The sequence below is a fragment of the Nipponia nippon genome, unplaced genomic scaffold (assembly GCF_047370975.1).
Source record: "Nipponia nippon isolate SJK-2023a ecotype South Korea unplaced genomic scaffold, ASM4737097v1 scaffold_1, whole genome shotgun sequence".
Taxonomy (NCBI): domain Eukaryota; kingdom Metazoa; phylum Chordata; class Aves; order Pelecaniformes; family Threskiornithidae; genus Nipponia; species Nipponia nippon.
In genome coordinates this window covers 98496670-98515403 of record NW_028262290.1, presented here as the reverse complement: position 1 = coordinate 98515403, position 18734 = coordinate 98496670, and the positions used below count along the sequence as shown (strand labels likewise).

The 18734-nt window shown below is 44.4% G+C and overlaps 1 protein-coding gene across 4 annotated transcripts in view; it reads left to right on the top strand.

The window, feature by feature from the left end:
* JARID2 (jumonji and AT-rich interaction domain containing 2) overlaps positions 1-18734 on the top strand; it is a 228975-nt gene that overhangs the window by 70886 nt on the left and 139355 nt on the right. The window contains exon 1 of one of the 4 annotated variants that reach the window (XM_087764205.1): positions 16779-16933. The exons of the other annotated variants lie outside the window; for them this stretch is intronic. Coding sequence (XP_087620331.1) covers positions 16832-16933 — 102 coding nt within the window. The 5' untranslated portion in view covers positions 16779-16831. Of the gene's footprint in view, positions 1-16778; positions 16934-18734 lie in introns of those variants that run through there. 4 annotated transcript variants of the gene reach the window in all.

Below are 18734 nucleotides of genomic sequence, written 5' to 3'. Positions count from 1 at the left end.
GAATAGTGCCCGCGTACGGTGGGTGTATGTCCCATCGCGGCACAGGTGAGGAATGGCAAGACCCTTGGGAAGGAGGATGGGTTACCTTCCGCCTGTCACTTCTTCGTGCTTGAGGGACTCCTGGTGTCCTGCTCCTTTGGGAGAAGGAGAGCCAAACAAATTCTTCTGGCAAGCCAGGTCTCTCTCTGTGTCTCAATAAATGTCTTCTGTAGGCTCTCTGCTATGTATGGGATGACTGCCTGCCATTAGTTTGTTTGAATTAAAATAGAACTGCAATTTCTTTTGTTGTTGTTGTTGTTCTGCTTTAAGATCCCAAATCACCTGAGCACGTTGTCCAAGATGCTTTATGTTTTTGATTTTCAAAGGTGTTTCTTCTTTGGCTTGCGCAGTGCTGCGGTTTGCTGGCACTGTGAGATGCCCCCGTGCTGTCAGGACTGGTTTTGTTCTGCTCCGTGAAACACTGACATTCCTGGTGCTGGCTTTTGCTGGTGTTAGCACGCATAGAAAAAATGGCTGATTAAAGGTTTGCCACATGTTGCTCATGTGCGTGAGTTTTCTTTGTTCTGTGACTTTGGGCAATCCTGTGTATCTGGCAGTATTTCTGGTTTGTGAGAACAGGGTCGGTCTGTCTTTCTTGATTTTCTTGGAAATGTGTGTGGTTTCTTTAATGTAGTAATTTTATTGAACAATTTTAAATGCAGTTCATACGTGTATATTATATGTGTATACTTGTTAAAAAGAAAAAGAGTAGTAATTCTTTCCAGAAGGGGAAAGAAATAGGAAGAAACACATTCAAACTGAAATACTATTTTCCCAAGGGATTTTCTTAGCTGTTGAAGTAATTCTTTCTTTGTGTTTTCCCTCTGTGTAACATGCATGCCTTTTTTCTTTTAACTCCAAAATGTAAATTACTGCCATTATATTCTGTATTCCTTAGGATTCTTGAAACATTTGTCTCAACTTAAATGCTAAGTGCCCCATAGCCTCTGAAGCCTACTAGAAATTGTGACTGGTTTCCCAACTTTTTCAGGCATTTCTTTCAGCTGCAGTGGTTTTTTGCCTTTATTTACTCTAAGTGCATTTCAGCAACATTAGGCCTGCAGTGGATTTTCCATCACAGAAACTTGCTGAGAATGGATAAAATTGTTTAAAAATAATAAAAAAAATCTGTAGCTCCCTGGTTTTGGGTGACTATAGGAATTGCCTGATAAAATTCTGCAGTCTTTTAGTCTCCTCAGGCACAGATTTTGGTCTTGAAAATTTATAAAATACAAAGAGCTATTCAGCAATCAGTGTTTCATCTAGAACTAGTGTTTTGGAAGAAAGATGTAAAAGATCATTCCAGCCTGGTATTTTTATGTCTACTGGAAAAAAAACCCCAAACCCCTGTGTTAAAAATATAAATATTTCTAAGCTCTTCCAGACCTGAGCATCATGTTGCAGCTCTGAGGAAAGTATAGCTGGAGTGATAAGAGAAGCAGCTGTGGTGAAAGGAGAATTGAATGGAAAGGTTTAGCTTCATTATTTGGGGTGGAAGGGGTTTTTTTGGACTTAAAGACACAGACCACCACTTTCAGGTTGAGTGAAAAGTAGTCATCTACAGAGTTTATCTCTTTGGGAATGGAAAAAATAATCTCAAGTGTCATGGATAGATGCAACGATGTGAACGTTTGAACCAAGTTTTTGTAGAAAACAAAAAAAAAGAAAAATTTGAAAGTATTTGTGATCTTAAGCAATGCGTCCCCAAGGTTTTTCTAGTAATAAGTCGAATATTTGCCCTGCTTGTTTCATGGGCTGCTAAGTAGCGCTAACCCTGTCAAAGAGGGTACGTCCTGTGGTGCCCAAAATGAGTAACCTTTCTGGTTGGCTGGATCTGGCTGGGGGCCGTAAGCTGTGAATCATGAGATTGAAATTAAAATCTATTTATCACCTTTTCTCCTTCCAACTAATTTAGGCAGTGGTGTTAGGTAAGTTATTTTGTTCTTTCTCGTGTCAAAAATACAATGTGGCGGTTGCAAATACTGCGGTTTTTTTAAAATGCTCCCACCATCCAAAGCTAGATTTCTTTTACAAAAAAACCTTTTTCTGTATTTTCTATTTCACGGACCAGTTATGAAAGTATTTGTAAAAATCAAGACAAACCAATCTTTCCAGAGGAAATATGATTTTTAATGGGATTTTCCACATTACATGTTGTGGTCTGGCTTGGGGGACAGATACACATCAGCTCACAAGTTTCAGCCTCCTTGCTGTAATGTGTGGCAGTGCCACCACCTCCCAGCCTACCTGCGGGGATCTCTGATGTCCACGTCCTGCACGGTTACTGGCCCCCCTCGCTTGCCGAAAGGAACATTTCGAGTGGGACTTCCAGGGGACCTTCTTGTGGCATTACGCCATTGCAGAAAACGCTTGATAGAAGGTAAAGAAATTTAAGGATTGATTTGTACTATTTTTAATAAAGCAGCGTCTGGAGGTACTGAAGCCTGGGGGGAAATTCAGAATACTTCTAGAAGAACCAGACAGATTCCAGATGTCTTTCCTTTTAACCCAGACCTCTAGCTGACCATGCTTTTCTGGTTAATTCCTCGTAATAAGTTAGCTAATTTGGTGGATTGGTGAAGAAAGGCCTCGAGATGAAATGTATCCTCTTTGGAAATACTTTTCTATTTCCAGCAAGTAGTTCGATGTAAAGGCTAGGTTTAAAATAAAAAAAAGTGAGAAGAGTAAAGTTGTCATAGAAATAAAGCTGGATTCTGGCACCGGTCGGCTTTAGAAGTGTAGTTTTGGACAAAGTTTATAGGTCTTGGCTTGCCAGATGTAAGAGTAACTCCTGTGGAACAGCTGAATGAAAGGAAGGATACCATAAAGGGAAATTAAGCCTGCGAAGAAAATGCCAACACTTCTTTTTTTTCCCCTGCGGACTGCAGCTCTGGATCAGCTAAACAAAGGAAAAAAATATGCAAGGGACTCAAAAAGCAATTTTCAACTTCCAGCTCTGGCTTTAATCTTGTGCATCCTTCTGTGTTTCCTTGCCAACACCTAGAGGTCTTACGAGTGCTAAAGCGCGCAGGATTTCCAGTGGCGGTAATCGTATGTAATGAAGTTCACTTGATAAAGTCATGCTCGCCAAGACAAAAAAGCTTTAACAGCTTTGCCTGAGCTGAACTCCTCTCTGCCCCTCTCGCTTCCTACGCGGACCTGAAGGAAACGCAGCTCTCGGATGTGAACATGTACAGCCATACGATCGACGCCGTCAGGAGTAATTAAGGTAGAGCGTGTTGCAACCGGTGGGTCTGCCTGGATGCGCCCGCGCTCAGGCCGGGGCGCAGACCCCTTGATGCTGCCTGTCTGAGGAGAGGGCTGGCCGGGCCGGCCGCCTTCGTGAATGCCGCATTTAACAGCCTGTTTCCTGCCCAGTTTGGTTACTGGGCAGAGAAAATGCATTTGATATCCTCTTAATTCATTACTGCCCCCCCCCCCCCCCCCATCTCTATTACTACTGAGTAGCAAGTGTATAGTCAGAGGAGTATAATTTTTTTATTTTGCCCGCTTCCCTTCAGCCTGAATTTCTGCTTAAATAAGTATACCCACTGTATCCACTTCCCCTGACATCGTGGGAGTATTACACGTGCTTCTCAGTGAAATCCCCAACTGATGAAAATATCTCCCTGACTTCTGCCTTTGACTTCCAAAGAGTTTATAATTTTACACCATGCATCTTTTTGGATGTATATGCCTTCTAATTTTAAGAGGCTGAAAAACATCTCCCCCCTGAGCTGTTAAGGTGATTAGTGTGTGTGTGTGGTAGCTGGTGTGCCTGTGAGTTTTTTATTTTTATACTATGTGTAAGGATTTGCAGATGAATTAAAGTGTAACAACACAGAATTCGTTGCACCCTACTTAGAGACTTCTGTTTTTACCTGTCTATCTGTTATTCTAGCAGTGCCGGTGATCATTCAGCAGTAAGGTAGTAGAGGACTGTCAAAACCACACTGCAAAACCCCTAAATTGGTTCTTAACTTCCCAGGCTCCTCCTTTGTTTCTAACCATGTTGTTTCCACAGTAAGAAATCTCTTTGTGTTACTATTAACGGGGGCAGGCACGTTAATCAGATTGGCAGACATGTGCCTACCCTCCATCATTTTTCCCGCCGCTCCCGCAGCTCCGGCTCCTCTTTCGCATACCTTGGCCCATCCCGAGTGGCTCTGTAGCCCGTCGGGTTTTCATCCGCCTGCGAGAGGCAACCTCCGGGCTCCAGCCTTCGTGTTGGGGCCAGAGAGACCCCACTCTGCATGGAACCACGGTTCCAGGCAAGCCTAGATGGGATCTTAAAAAGCGTTTTCCTAAACGCAAGGTTGATTACATGGGCTGATTTACAGTTCTGTTTACGCGAGAGGTTGGGCTGTTGTACCTGCATTTCCTGACTTGGTTGCATTTGTAATGATGTGTGCCTGTGTAGTAACACGAAGGTGCGATTTCTCAACGCGGATAGGCGTTGCCTGCTCTGGCTTGAACCTAGCAGCAGAGGTGTAACTATGGGAAAGAAAATAAAACGCGTGAGGATGCAGCAGTGTGGGTTTCAGCCTGGGTGAGCAACTGGAATATGAGCTTTCTGGGGACGCCCAAAATAGGTGGTGATGGTCTGGTAGCTGAGGCTGAAGCCTGTGCTGTCACATCCTTATTGCCGCTTTTACTTAAATTAGTTAAAAACCTTTACAAAATCAGGGAGACATACGTGAAGGTGTGTCTCAAAGGTCCCTTCAGCTAAGAGTGTGAGAAACAAGTTGCTGGTTGCTCTCGGTAAGAGAAGACATTTTCCATACAGCTGGGTCTGGAGGGAGCTTGGTCTTCGTCTAAAGGAGAAACTGGCTCAGCTCTTGGCTCCCCCCCGAGCGCCTTGGCTTCTGCGTGGAGGCAGGACTCGGTCCTCAGGTTAGACTGGATTGATGTTTTGCATTTTCTTACAAGTTAAGTACGTTTCCAACATGGAAAGAAAGAAAAGTTTGCTGTGAACTTCTCTGAGGTCCATCAGGAGTAGCAGCATGAAATCAGCTTTAGTACTTTCTTCTTTTCTTTTAAAAAAAAACAGTTGCTGTTGGGAGCAGCTGAAGCAAAGGGTTGGGAATTGGGGACAGAAGGAAAGGAGTGAGACCTTGAAATAGGTAATAGTTAATGTCTTCTCTCTGGCCTTGACAAATGCCATCATTTCCCCGGGTTTTTTACTTCTCTCTCCAGTCACACTACCCGGTTGATTCCTGATCTTGCTATCCGGCTATTAATGTGGCTCTCTTATTCTAAGACTGTTCATTACTAAGCTGTGCTATTTACCTGTAATGCTGAATTGCAAAAAAAGCAGCATTTTTTAGACGTTTTGAGTCATTTATTCTTAGTAAAATGATTGGGAAAAGACTTCTGATTTTCCAAAATAAAATCCATTTCAGTGGATGCCACTAGACGTGGTGGTTCTTGATTTAAATTCTCATGCAATAATTTTTTAAATCCTTTTCATATACTTAAGGTGTATGAAAACAGCAAAATTTGTACAGAATGGAAAATACTTATTTTTAGGTAGCTAGCTGTTTGCTTGGTTGAGCTTATAGTAGATCATTCCTGGTGAATTTGCAGTGTTTGTTGCTGAATGTCAAATTGTTCGTATGACTCCTTGAGGTATGCCTCCCTTACGTTTCTGACAGTGCTGAAATGACATCTGTTTGGACCTGTCGTAAATGAAAGATGGATCCTGGTTTTGTTACAAAGGCCTTCAGCATTCCCATAGTGCAGTGAAACTTCCCATAAATGGAGCTGACTTGTGATAAGCGCTAGAAAGCAGGTAATGAGCTCTGCGCACCAAGTCTGATGTCACTTGTCACTCTTCTGATCAGTGCACTGAAAGTGATCTCGTGCAGCCTCCTTTTTGGAGACTACAGTTTGATGAAAACCATTTCTTCCTGTGTTTTCTTCCAGAAGGTTTTTTTGGGTGCACCACATGCATGTTGTTCGATTTTGTGTTGGTTGACTTTCTTTGGTAATCCTGTCCAGAAACCGTCTTGCCACAACAGCTCTGAAACCTTAAGCAAGAGTATATGAGAAGAAACTTGACTGTGACAGTGGTCACAAGACAGAATGGACACCAGTCCCCTTATGTATAGCATTTATGAACTCCACCTTACAAATTTTCTGCTGTTTTGATTTAATTTCCAGTTCCGTCCAGATTCTAGAATAAACTGCAGAGCCCTTCTCTCTAATTGACCTGTTTCTTTGACCTCAGAACTGTGATGCATTTTAAAGTGGATATTGTTGTTGTGATGGATTTTTTGTTTGTTCAGTTTATGAAGGAAAAAAGTAAAAAAAATTTCTTCTGACAGAGAGCTGGAGGAGAAGCAGGCCAGTGTTTAGTCTATCCGTGCGTCTTAATTCATAGTTATTGTGTTAAGTTAGAAACTGAGTTATGCCGTCTTGATTGATATGAAATCTTGGAATTCATTGACATGAAGAAAAAAAAATTAAATTGAAAGTCTTGGGTGGCTCATGGGGATGGTAGCATCCTTCCCCAGTTTCTAGTTCATTAAGAAATACGTATGAAATATTTGCTAGCCCAGACCTAAGCGTATGCCCTCTTAGATGGACTAAGATGCCCCTAACACTTGCTCTCTTTGTCCATAAAGGCAAGGGAGATGATATCCAAATATGCAGGAGACATTTGAAAAAGGAGCACCTGTTTTTAAATACTTGATTTGTAAGATTTGGCCACCTTGCTCATAAACTTAGTGTAATATTTTAAAAGTTGTATTCTCCCTTTCTGTTGAGAAGGAAGAGAAAGTTGGACCTTACACGAGCCAAAAGTGAAAAAGCGACAGCCATAAGTTGCATTTAGAGAAATATACACCAAAAAGGAGGTAGATCTGTTGGAAATTTGTGGGCTGCATTCAAAAAATTATAACATCTCTGACTTAGTTTGCAGATATTTGCAAGAGTAGACAGTTGCAGGTATTGTCTGCAGTTGTGCTATTGGAGTATCGGGGGCTGGACGGAGCATTTGTGCAGTAGGGGTGAGATAATGCTGAGAATGGACTAGATGATCTGACGTCCTTTTACCGGTTTTGTGAGTTTTCTAGCAATTACGTGCTTTGCCCCTCTCCCTCTGTTTCCTCCTCCTTCCTGAAAGCGTAATGCTGGTAAGATGCCTGCCAAGCTGTTGCAAGAAAATCTGGGAAAATTACGGCAAAGCGTAAGTTGCTTCACAGTCATCTCGAATGCTGTTCTCAGTCGAGACTGAAAGTACATGAACAGAAATCCAGTGTGCTCTGTTAGAACGGAGGAAAGGCGGTGGAGGGCCCGGGAAGCTGACGGCCAGCACGAGGGTTTGGGCCATGCTTGCGCTACCTGGTGTGAGGAGGAGCAAGGCAAGGATGCGGTGAAGAGAAGAGGGCACTGGGCATAGGGAGTAGACTGGTGCACTCCCATCATCCTTCTTCCCTTCGCCAGCAGGTTCGTCTGGCAGAAGGATGTTCTGGTCCATTGGCAGATCTCAAGGAAATTGGAAAGAGGGGTAGGATTCTCAAAGATAACTCCAGCAAGTGGTGTGGCTGAACTGAAGAGCGGGAGGGAAGCTGGTTGCCCTTCACGGAGGAGCAGTGGCCAGCAGCTGGCCACCGGGTGCCGCATGCTGGCCAGTGGGGAGCACAGTGCCAGGGGAGCCAACCACATGGGTCCACACGCAGTCAGGTCTCATTAATTCAGCTTCTCACGGAGCAACTTGTTTTAATTAAGTCAAATTTATATGTGTGAACATGGTGTGCAAGATAAATCTTTTACTTGTGTCTTGCTTGGTGCAGCAGCCGGGGAAGGTGCTCTGAGAGCATTGCCCTGCCTGTTCCCTGCCAGTGGATGGGAGAGTGCCCATGTTTCCAGAGCAGCACCTGAGCCCGATTCTGATAAATGAGTAATTAAACAAACAGCCCCGCTTTTATTGCTCAAATGCAGCAGCTGGGCCCTGTAAGATGCTTGGCTAAAATGGAGAGATGCTCGTTCCATTTACTAATTGATTTTGCTTTCGAACTTCTGTAATGGTTTTATTTTCAGCTATATGTAGCAATAGAGATAAGACTGGGGGGGGGGGGGGGGGGAACAAAGCAGAAAGCAAGTGAAGCCATTTTGTCTCCTTCTTTCCAGCGTGGTTCCCCCTGTGCTGGCTCAGACGTCCCTGCGGGCGGGCTTGTCTGTGTGTAGGGCAGGTTTGTGTGCACCTCCCTCTTCGATAGCGGGTGCTCCGGCGGGATGGGTGCCCTGCCTCTTGCCTCTTCCTCGCCCCATGCGACTGGCCTTGGGAGCAGAGCAGTATTGCGGTTGGGTAGTGGGATGGGTTTCCGACACTCAGACGCAGTGGCCTTTCAGACACGGTGGCCCTTGGAGCTCATGGCTTGCTGGGGAATCTGTGTGAAGGCACGAGGCGATGAGCAAGTCTCTGCTCCCAAGAACTGAAATCTCGCCGACCTGCTCCCAAGGTGGTTTAACAACTTGAGTTTCAGCTCAAGCAGAAATACGCTTTGTCTTTTCCTCTCTTTCAAGTAAGTAGAGAAGTGTTGTAGCGTAAAGTTGAGGGAATGAACCCGTTTGAAGTGTTTGAGATGTGCCATGGGGGAAAATGGTGGGAACCTTTTCTTACAGCTACATGGGTCTCCTTCTTCCCGATATCCCTCTGTGCTTGATGTCTCCCCATCCTGGTCCAGGACCGCTGCTCTGGCTGCAGCCACACCACCCTCCATCCCCAGTCCTGGGGACAATTTGGGAGCCCCCTTTTCTGGATTCTCATTTTGATGTCCGTGCTTCCCTCCTTCCCCGGCCATGGCAGCTCTACAATGTGAGCACCCACGCCAACTACCTCTGGCTGTGCCAGTCGCTGTCATAAACTCATCCCACTCCTGGGTGATCCTCTCCTGAGCTTTGGCCCATCCCCAGTGCCCCCACCCGGTGTGCAGGATGCTCTCGTGCAGATGCCAACACCTGCAGCTGCAGCGGATGGGTCCCTCTCCCTGAGCATCGCCTAGTCCCAGATAATTAATGTATCCTGGATCTTAAAACTGTTCTCTAAATTAAAATAAGATTGATTATAAAACCTGATTGTGGTGCCACCTGCATCATAGATGGTGCTGTGTCCTTGACTGCTTATCCTGGACCTACCAGGTTTCTAGTTATGTATGTCTGCAAAGCAAAGCAAAGGGGTGATTTCAGCAGAGGTAGGCAAGCATGCATTAGCTTCCGGAAAGTCCACATAAAAATGATTAATTTGTGGGTGAAATTGGACATGACATTCAGCAGTGGCTTACTGTATGCAACATAGCAACATTAAATACTTTGACGCCTGCGAATGCTTCATTTGTTAGACTTAGTTCTGCACACTCAGACACACGCCCTGGGTTTCCCAGCGTCGTGCTGGCCTTTCACCCAGCCTTTGCTCTCCTGCTCTTCCCCGCTCAGAGGGACTCCACTTACAGCGCACCGTGCACCAAAGGCTGGTTATTGTCCAAAGGTAAAAATTGTTCCCCAGGTTGGTGTTTTGCCTAAACCGAAGGCTCTGGCCAGCCTTCTCTCACTGCCATTTCTTTTTTGTCCTATTTCTCTTAACTTTTTTTTTTTTTCATTAGTATTTCATGTTTCTTACCTGGCTGAGGCAAAATATGTTCTTTTTGCACGGTAACCTGGTTGGTTGGTTTGTTTTTCCTCTTACTGCCCTTCCCTTCTCAGTCCTTCTGGAGGTGAATTTAGAGCTTTTTCTTTTCCCTCTCCGTTTTCCAAGTGTCAGTGGTTTTCAGGTCAGAAACCCATTCTGCAACAGGAATGAGGGGTTTTATTGTTACAGGCAGCAGGGTTTTTTGTGGGGATCCTCCCCGATTGCCATCCCTGGCGAGAGTTACAGGGCAGAAACGGAGAAAAAAAAGAGAAAAGGGAATGACTGGTTGCAGACTTTGTGGTTTATGCCTTTTTGTCCTTCTTTTCATTGCCTTGATCTTATGTGTGTATTTTTGGTCATGGATCCGAGTTTTTACCCAATGAGATTTGCTGTAAAAGGCACTAGATTGCTTAACAATTAAGTTACTTCACAGCATTTTGATTTTCCTTCTTTTTCATCTACATTTCAAAATGTTTCCAATCTGTAAATCACTTTCTACCTCTTCATACTTTCGGCACCGTACCTTTTTGGTGAAGTAGCTGGAGCAAAAGGCTCTCCAACCTAGGAGGTAAGTATTTTCTCTTCTCTTTCCACGTTTGAATGTCCCAGCTTTATTCTTACACATTTTTTTTTTTTCCCCTGCTATCCAAGACTGGCCATAGAAGGTAAACACTGGGGGAACTAAATGAGATTACAGCATCACTTTGGTAACCTTTCTTAGTGAATAGGCAGTTGATCTGCCCATAATGCAAAGCACTTAACGTATTGAAGCATCTAAGAAAGCAAGCTACTAGTTCACCACTCAGAGTTCAATTCCCAGATAATAACATTTATTTATAGGGAATAAAGAGTTAGTTCTGCGATGGCAAAGTAGATATTGTCACTCAAAGCATGGTCTTTTTATTAACCTCAGATTTATATGGTTAAGTAATTGTTGTATTAGTAGCATTTCTTGAGTGGTAAGGAGGAAAAAAAATAAGACAGATGTCTGTGAACAACGTGCTGCTTGTTTATTTATCTGTAGTAGGCTGGGGCTAGTAAATTGGCCCACTGTCACAGGGCTGTGAGCGATAGTGAGCTTCAGCTCAGCAGCCTGAGGCCTGAGACACTGCAACTCATGGGCAATGCGCGTCCTGTATTTCTTTGTGTGTACGTCTGTCTGTCCTTCCTGTGCGTAGCAAAACGTAGGGGAAGGACTTATGCAAAAGCGCCACGTACTGAATTTTGGTTTTCTTGAATAAGCTGGCTGACAAAAATGGTTGCTTTCTGCTATTTGTTTGTGCATGTCTTTGACTTTCTGTAGAAACGGGACATATTTCTCCAGAACAGAAATGCGCGTATATTTAATGAATGCATAGCTTGGTAGTAACACATACAGAATGCCTGGACATACTTTTTTTTCTTCGTATGACACTGTTCAGATTTTGAAACGAAGGAAAAATCTGCTAATATTTCCATTTCTACTTTGTTCTTCCAATTTCCGTAACATTTTAAATGAGAAATGTCATAAACTTGGTATGAGGCTAAAAGCTTGTTACAAAATAAGACAGGAGGATATTCGTAAAAGGAAAAATATTCAATCTATCTTCTTCATGGCCATTTTCTTAAACCTGAAGTAAACATGGTGAAATTGAGCGAATTTCTATTAAGCAGGCTCCTCTGCTTTCGTGTCACGTACCGAACAGACAATTGATGGCATATTTCCAGCTGGCAGAGCTGTCGAAAGGTAGCATGCGACTTCAGCTCCATTTTTTTCCCTTTTCAACATATGATTGTGCAAGTCTAACTAAATTCATCGGAGAGTAAATATTCATTCAGTATGTAAAATAAAGAATAAATCTGCGAGTTGGATTCAGTGAGTAAACAGATTATCGCACGACAGGGTTTTCTTCAATACAGCGGGTGCTTTAGACGCACAGATTTTTCAAAGCTGATGTGGTGATCAACTTGGTATCAACTGTTGGAGTTGATACGCAGTCCCATAAGTCTCCTTTTTGCTTTTTAGGGTTTTTTGGGGGGAGGAGGGAAGGGGCAGGAAAAAGGGGTTTGCACAGTGAGTTTTTCCTAATGCATGTGTGGAAAAGCAGCCCATTTAAATCTGTCGTCTTTCTCAGAAAGAGTGAAAAACTTCACCACGTTTTGGTGGCTGTTATTTTTTCCACATAAGGTATTTTGTCTGGGACTAATATTGGTGTTTGCGTTTGCTGCTGGTTGCGTCTTGATCATGTTTTCCCAAGCATTAGCTGCTTGTCTGAGCATTAGCAGCTTCTCACGGCCTTCCTCTTGTAAAATAGCGGGAGGTGATAATCTGACCCAAATAAAAGAGTGACAAACTCCGCTTGCCTCCACGTTGAACGGGTGGATGAAATCCTGCTTTTCGCCTCTGGAAATAGCTGTGGTACCCCTGGGGCTATTGTGCTGCCTGGCGGCATCGTAGCATCCTGGGAGCGCTTCCGAGGGCTAAAGCAGACCGCAGCAGCGCTGTGGATGTAAGGTCCGTGGGCAGCACCGGCTTCCCAAATTTTGAGCAGAAACTTACTATAAGACTCTGGTGTAGACCGTGCTGGTTGTGGGATATTTTAAGAGCAAGGTGCGTTTCTCCAGTGCTTTCCCCGTAAACATTGTCGCCTAGTGAAAACAGTTAACATCAACCCAAAACAAGCCTTGTGACTGCCTGTGGTTTAGTTTAGTCACATACCAGAGACGAAAAATCATTGAATTGCTCTTTCCTGACATGTACTCCTTGAATGGAGTTGGTGTAAATTTAGTCAGTTCACTTTGTTGAGTATCGAGAGCAGTGTGATATGTAAATAAAGCTTTATCAGACGAGATAGATTTAAAATTCCACAGTTGGCGAGGAAGCGTTAGCAGTATAATATAATACAAATATTTACACAGTAACTTCTAAGTCTTCAATAAGTGCTTAATATTTGAAATATGTGTTGTGAAAACATTGACTGATTAAGCCGTACCATTGCTGCTACATCTGTATGCAGCAACGTGCGACGGCTAGGACGCAGGAGTCGCGGGGAGGAGTAGGTCACCTAGCAATGCAAAGGCATTTAAACAAGTCAGACCGTTGTTTGTTGTTGGGTGTTTTTTTTGTTTTGTTGGTTTGTTTTTTTTTTTTAATTTACTTAGGATTCAGCACGATCTGCTCTCCCAAGGCACACGTAGCTCTATCCCTGCGTCCTGTTGGAGCTGCCGCTCTCAGGGGCTGTTGCATTCGTGTAACGTGACTGGATGTAATCACGTGCCTGGTGCATCTAAGACCGCTCCAGTAGCAAAATCGAGCTACCAAGTTTGTGCCTGCCCACAACAGGGAGTGTACTCATCACTAGTCTGCCCCTCCTCCTTGTATCTGTCAGGGAGATTTGATAAGGAATTGCAACGGACTGTAATGATGGATGGTGAAGCTTTCGCCTGCATGCAGCGTCACAGGAGTGGTGCTGGGCTCTAGCCGGTCTGCTGCTTTTGCTGGGAGCAGAGGCTGGCGGCAGAGGAGATGCTCTCTTCGGGTGGGTGTATCTGCCTTGCCCACTCCATCATTGCATTCAGCCTCCAGTTTCAATATTACTCATGAGTGAGCTCACAAAACAGTAAAATCAATAGACTGCAAATTAAAATAAACAGAAACCACATCTCCTAAACTTGCCTGGATGATTCTCTGCTGCCACATCGTTTGCCAAGAGACTGCAAGAGCTGATCCATGCCTAAAAATGTACTGCTGCTCTCTAATCCAGTCTTGGGTTTTGTATCTTTTTTTTTTTTTTTTCCCCCTTCCCCTTTTCTGGCCACCCTGTTTCACCTTTTGCAAGTGCACAGCAAAGCTGAAAACCAGAGTGGTTTGGTGTGTGCTTGAAGTGTGAGGATCGGGTTGAGCTTATCGTAGGTGGGGTGGGTATGGTCTGTCCTACAAATCACAGACTTGATCGCAGTCTGCCTTCAAAACCATTACTTCACTGGGGCATTGCTTGGCGTTATGCTAGGTATGATTTAGCCAGTTCCTGGAATGTTTTGACGTAAATCTGTTGTTGATATCTGCTCTGCCTAGACCCCCATGATAATTTCATTTCACTAAAACCGTCCTTTTCCACAGAGAAGCTAACAGACAGCTTCCATCCAGCCCACAATCTTTTCCCTAGAGAGGGGTGAAATGATGTGGCTGGTCGTGCAGGAAACCCAGCCCAAATAACGAAATGCTGCCTCTTTTCCTACTGCAGGCTAATGCAAACAGCCAGCGCCTGGTGCTAACGATGTGCGGGGAGGTATCTACAGCCTGTGCTTCTGCCCGCTCTCTGGGCAGCTGCCGTGCTGCCTGGCTCAGCCTCTGGCAAGGCTGGAGGTAGGCGCTGCTGCGTGGGATGGAGGGGCCCATAGAGATGCCCCGAAATCCTAACTTGGCGTTTTCTTCTGCTGCAGTTGCAGGAGGTTTTCATGTCCCTGTCAGTTGTGCTGGTAATACGCAAAGCTAGGTTTTCCAAGAGGAAGGTGAAGTAGCACATGATTTTGTCAGAAGCTGATGTCGGGGACATTGCTCGGGGTGGGTTAGCAGGCGGGTGATGTGCTGTGAAGCTCACCTGTGAAGGTCCACCTCCAAGGTAGAGGCTGCAATGCCTGCCCGTCCCAGTGGCACAAAGAGGAGGATTGCAGTGACCTTAGCTTGATGCAAGCGAAGAGGGGCTGGGGTTTGCAGAGAGACGATGCAATTCTCATACTGCTCATGATGTTTTTGCAAGGCTAAGAGCAAGTAATCTTGAAATGAGCTGGCAGTTTTATGAGCTTTTATGATGTTTATAATCTGACATTGAACTCGCAGTATAGGAGGTGAAAGGTTTAAAGGAACGCAGTAGCAAAGGCATTCCACTAAATTTCTTCGGGGTGTCATTTTAACGTACATCGCAGATGCTTCCCTGACATGGTGGGTTTGCTGAAGTATGGGCAATGCAGTTCATGGTGTGTGTTACTGAGTAAAACTGACTCCATCCTTATCACGTGTTCCACATAGGGAAGAACTGGACAGAAAATGTGATTTTGCCATCTCTAAGGAAAGGCATGGACTGGCAGTAGCTGCCTCGTGTAGCATAACTGCCTAGACCTCAAAATGCAGTCCTTGCGTTTCCATTTAAATGCCAGCCACAGAAATATGGTACATAGTCCATGCCCGCTTGTTTTCTTTGGTGTTTTTCTGATACCAGTAAAAAAAAAATCTGAAGTCCCCTGTAATCTTTAAACTGGAATTCTTAAATAATGACCTTTCCCCGGAATACTTCTGGAGAAAATGAATAATTTTCTCTGCTCCTTGTCTTGCGATTCCGCATCCGCTTCTTTTCATGGATATGTGCTTCAGACGTCCTGCCTGCAGATGTTTGCATACATACGGCACAAGCCTGTTCTTACTTGAACCATCCATTTCTGTTTTCCTGCGTTATCTCATATTGCTCTGCAGGGCTCGGTGAGCAGCAGGTTTGCTGCTGGCTAGCTTTTTGAGGTTTCTCTTATGCACAGTACTGTATTTGTCTCCTGGTTCTTTGATTTGTAATGTTTTGCCTTTGATTGCTGCAGAAGGCATAAACAAGCCTGTCAAAAGCCTTGTTTAGCGTGCAGATTCTGTGGGGGTGGCTGGCAGCTTCAGACCCTAAAATAGATCTAGCAATGAACTGAATGGCTTAAAACCCTGAGAATTTGATTTGATCTTCCTTGTTGCTTTAAATATTGGGACTGAATGAGGATTTCTCTAACAGAACAGAAGGTGAACATGTTGGTATGTGACAGTAATAGAAGAAGGGTCCAGACCTGCTGTCATTGAGATGCTCTTCTGCAATCAGAGGCTGGGCTTGGCCGCTGGGTAGCGGCTCATCTGCTTGTAAGTCACCGTACCTGGGGAGGGGAGTGCTGTGTCCTCCGATTTTACAGCATCTGTGGGGGGAGTGTTCCGAAATGCTTCCTTGGATCCTGTTGTGGGACAGTCACTGTAAGAAAACCTAAAGCAGTAGCACGGTTTTAGCGTCTATTTTATGCTAGCTTTGCGAAGGAAGAAGGAAGGAGCTGCAGAATCACCCAGGGGTCCTTTTTTTTTTTCTTTTTTCCTTTTCTTTCTCTTCCCCCCCCCCCCCCCCCCCCCCCCTTTCATGTAGCACCATGCAGTTTGTAAGATCATAGCTGGGGTTTTCAGTTGTGGTGGTGTGAAGGTAACAATGATTTGGCTTCGACGTGCCGTAACAGCTGCAGAATTCATTGGAGCTTAGAAGCCTGTGAGTTATAGCTGTGATGCCATTTACAGCTTTTATGGAAGAGCTCTTAAATTTGTGAAACGTGTTACTTTTTGAAGTGCATTATATTTATAATTTGAATTCTCTAAAATCCTGTCTGAGAAAAAAAAAAGCTTTGAAAATGCCTCTCTGCCCGCTAAAAACGTGGGGAACTCTTACCAGGCGGGGAAGCAAGTCTCTTAAATTGAGTGATAGAACACATAGATGGATTTGTAAGTGCTAAAATGTCAATTAGTGCACTTAAAAGCTTAATGGTTGTCTTTGATGTACTTCTAATATCTTCAGTAAAGTTTGAATGTTGCCATTGATCAGGGAGCCGAGGAGGGACGAGGGAATTGAACGCTAACCCAAACAGTTCTGGTGGAGCGGAGGGGCTCCTTCTCTGCAGAGCCCCGGTGGCACGAGCTGTGGCGGCGTGGGCGCCTGGCACCCTGCCTGCCCGTCGCCCCTGCCCCGGCGCGGGGCCACCTGGCACCCACCCAGCACCGCCTGCGAGAAACCTGCAAAAGCGAAGGAAAAAGGACTGTGCCATTATTTGGACAGTTCTCACGCAGGCTTGCTGGTTTAAAAAAAAAAAAAAAAAAACAAAAAAGGAAAAGGAAAGGATCATGGAAAGGTCAAAACTTGATTATGTTTTTTCCTTATCAGTTTCACACAGATCCGGTTGTTGAAACATCCGGTTGAAACACCTGCATGTTAAAAATTATTCTGTGCAATTTGGAAAGCCTGCTATCTCCATAAGAAAGAACTTCCCCCGCCCTTTTCCTCACAAAACCTCCCAGCTGCTCGATATCTTCTTAATTTAACCGTTGTAGCGTGGCTTCACAAATCAGGCCAGATCCTGGAGTGGCCAGTAGCCATTAGCTCTTCCTCCTCCCTCGTGTTTGAAATGGTAGCGAGAACTGAAGCTTGCATGTGGCAGAGCAGCACTTCAGCCTGGCTCTGTCTGAAATTCCTGACTTTGAGCAATCTGCTGCAACTTAAACTCCAGGTAATGGCCTTTACCCTCCTCTGGCACTGCTTGTTTGGAAAAAATGTTTTGTGGGCTTTCTGGCAAGTTGCTGGGATGCATTCATCTGACTTGTTACTGCGCGGTTGCCTCACGGAGCAAATGCCGGTTTTATTATTTGCTTCCCTGCACTACTAAAATACCATCATTTGTTTGCTGGGGAGTATTTTGGAAGTCAAACACATGTAATACTGAAGGGCAAGCTTGGTAAAGCTTTAGAGCGTAGGTTTTCACTGATTATATAGCTTATCTTCGTGCAGAAAATTTGCTGATGTAACTAAACTGACCTGAAAATACATTTAGAGTAGCTTTAGAGTCTCCTCATATGTCTTCTTTAATTGGCTTATGAGTGAAGAGTACAGGTTTAGTTTACTTCTCTCAGCTTCAATGGATACTTCCCCTGCCAGCTTTAAAGGATATTCTGCCAGTCGGGAATGTAAATGAGGACAAAAAGTGTCTGATAAAAATCTCACTTTTGGGGTAGTACATCAAGCAAAATCAACGTCATGCTCTTAGTGCAGTATCAGCGTGTCCATCCCAGGAGCCTGTGTCGATAAAAGTGACTTAGTTCCCCATCCAGTTCAGTAAAATTGATTCAGGCCCCAATATCCTGAGATTTCCCACCAATAGGTTCAGCATGTTTGGCTCTGTTGTTACCCCTCCCGGGTTTAAAGTTTGTCAGGATGGGTTGGTTGTTTTGGTTTTGTTTGTTTGGGTTTTTTTAAAATCTTCTTTTAAACCTGGTGATCACCCGAATGTGGGGCATCCCATAGACTGATGTGAAAGAGGAGGAAACCAAGTTAAACATTTCCAGGCTAAGGCAAGGGACTTCTTGTGTCACCCATACCTGCTTTGGGTCAAATTTAGGCAAACTTGCAGGTCCGTCACCGTGCAAGTTACCCCATGGGTAGAGTTTGCCATGCCCTGGCTTTGGCAATGCTGCCTGCCCCACTGCTGGCCATGGCCCTCTTGCAGGGGTTTGGCAGTGGAGCTACTCATCTACACCTGCTCTACTGCAGTGCCATCAAAGTGAGTCAGATAGCTCAGGACCTCCTGTTTCATCTCTTTAAACCAGCCCAACCCATTTGCACTGGAAAGGTTTAAATGCGAGTGAGTGAGCTGCCCTGCTTGGTGCAGGGTCATCCAGCAGGGATATGGTGACCTTCCCGAGTCTGCAAGGGGACCTCCATCCCCAGCCTCAAGCCTGTGAAGGCATCATGTTCCTGATGGGCACAGCTGTATTAAATAATGTAGCTAAGCTATGTAGGTTTTGGGCTAGTGTATTTATTTCACTGAGGAAGCAATATAATTTTTATATTGGCAGATGCATGTTTTTGTTGCTCTATACTACTATACTCCTAGAAAGCAGATAGATAAGCAGATGTTTTCCTATTATAGGCAAAGCTTCATCATCCAGGTACCAAAGTCCTACCAAAGAAACGTAAGCACTGACCTTCTGTTGTACTTGTGAGGATAGATGCTAAACGCATCAACGGCACTCCAGCTTCTCTAAAATATTGATACCACTGACCTTTCAGATGCTGCGAGATGCCAAAAAATTAGATCTCTTTAAATTCCTGTAGAAATAGCAAAGGCAAATTTATAACACACCGGTTCTGTCTTTCTCTCTTCCCTACTACCTTGACACTATTTTGGCATGCAAAAGGGGTTAGTATTTTTTCAAGTAAAGGATCAGGCTTTCTGTTTGAGGGTGGAAAAGGTCTTAAGATAATTAGTAATATGCAGCAGGATTGGATTAGCCATATTAAACCTCATATCTGTA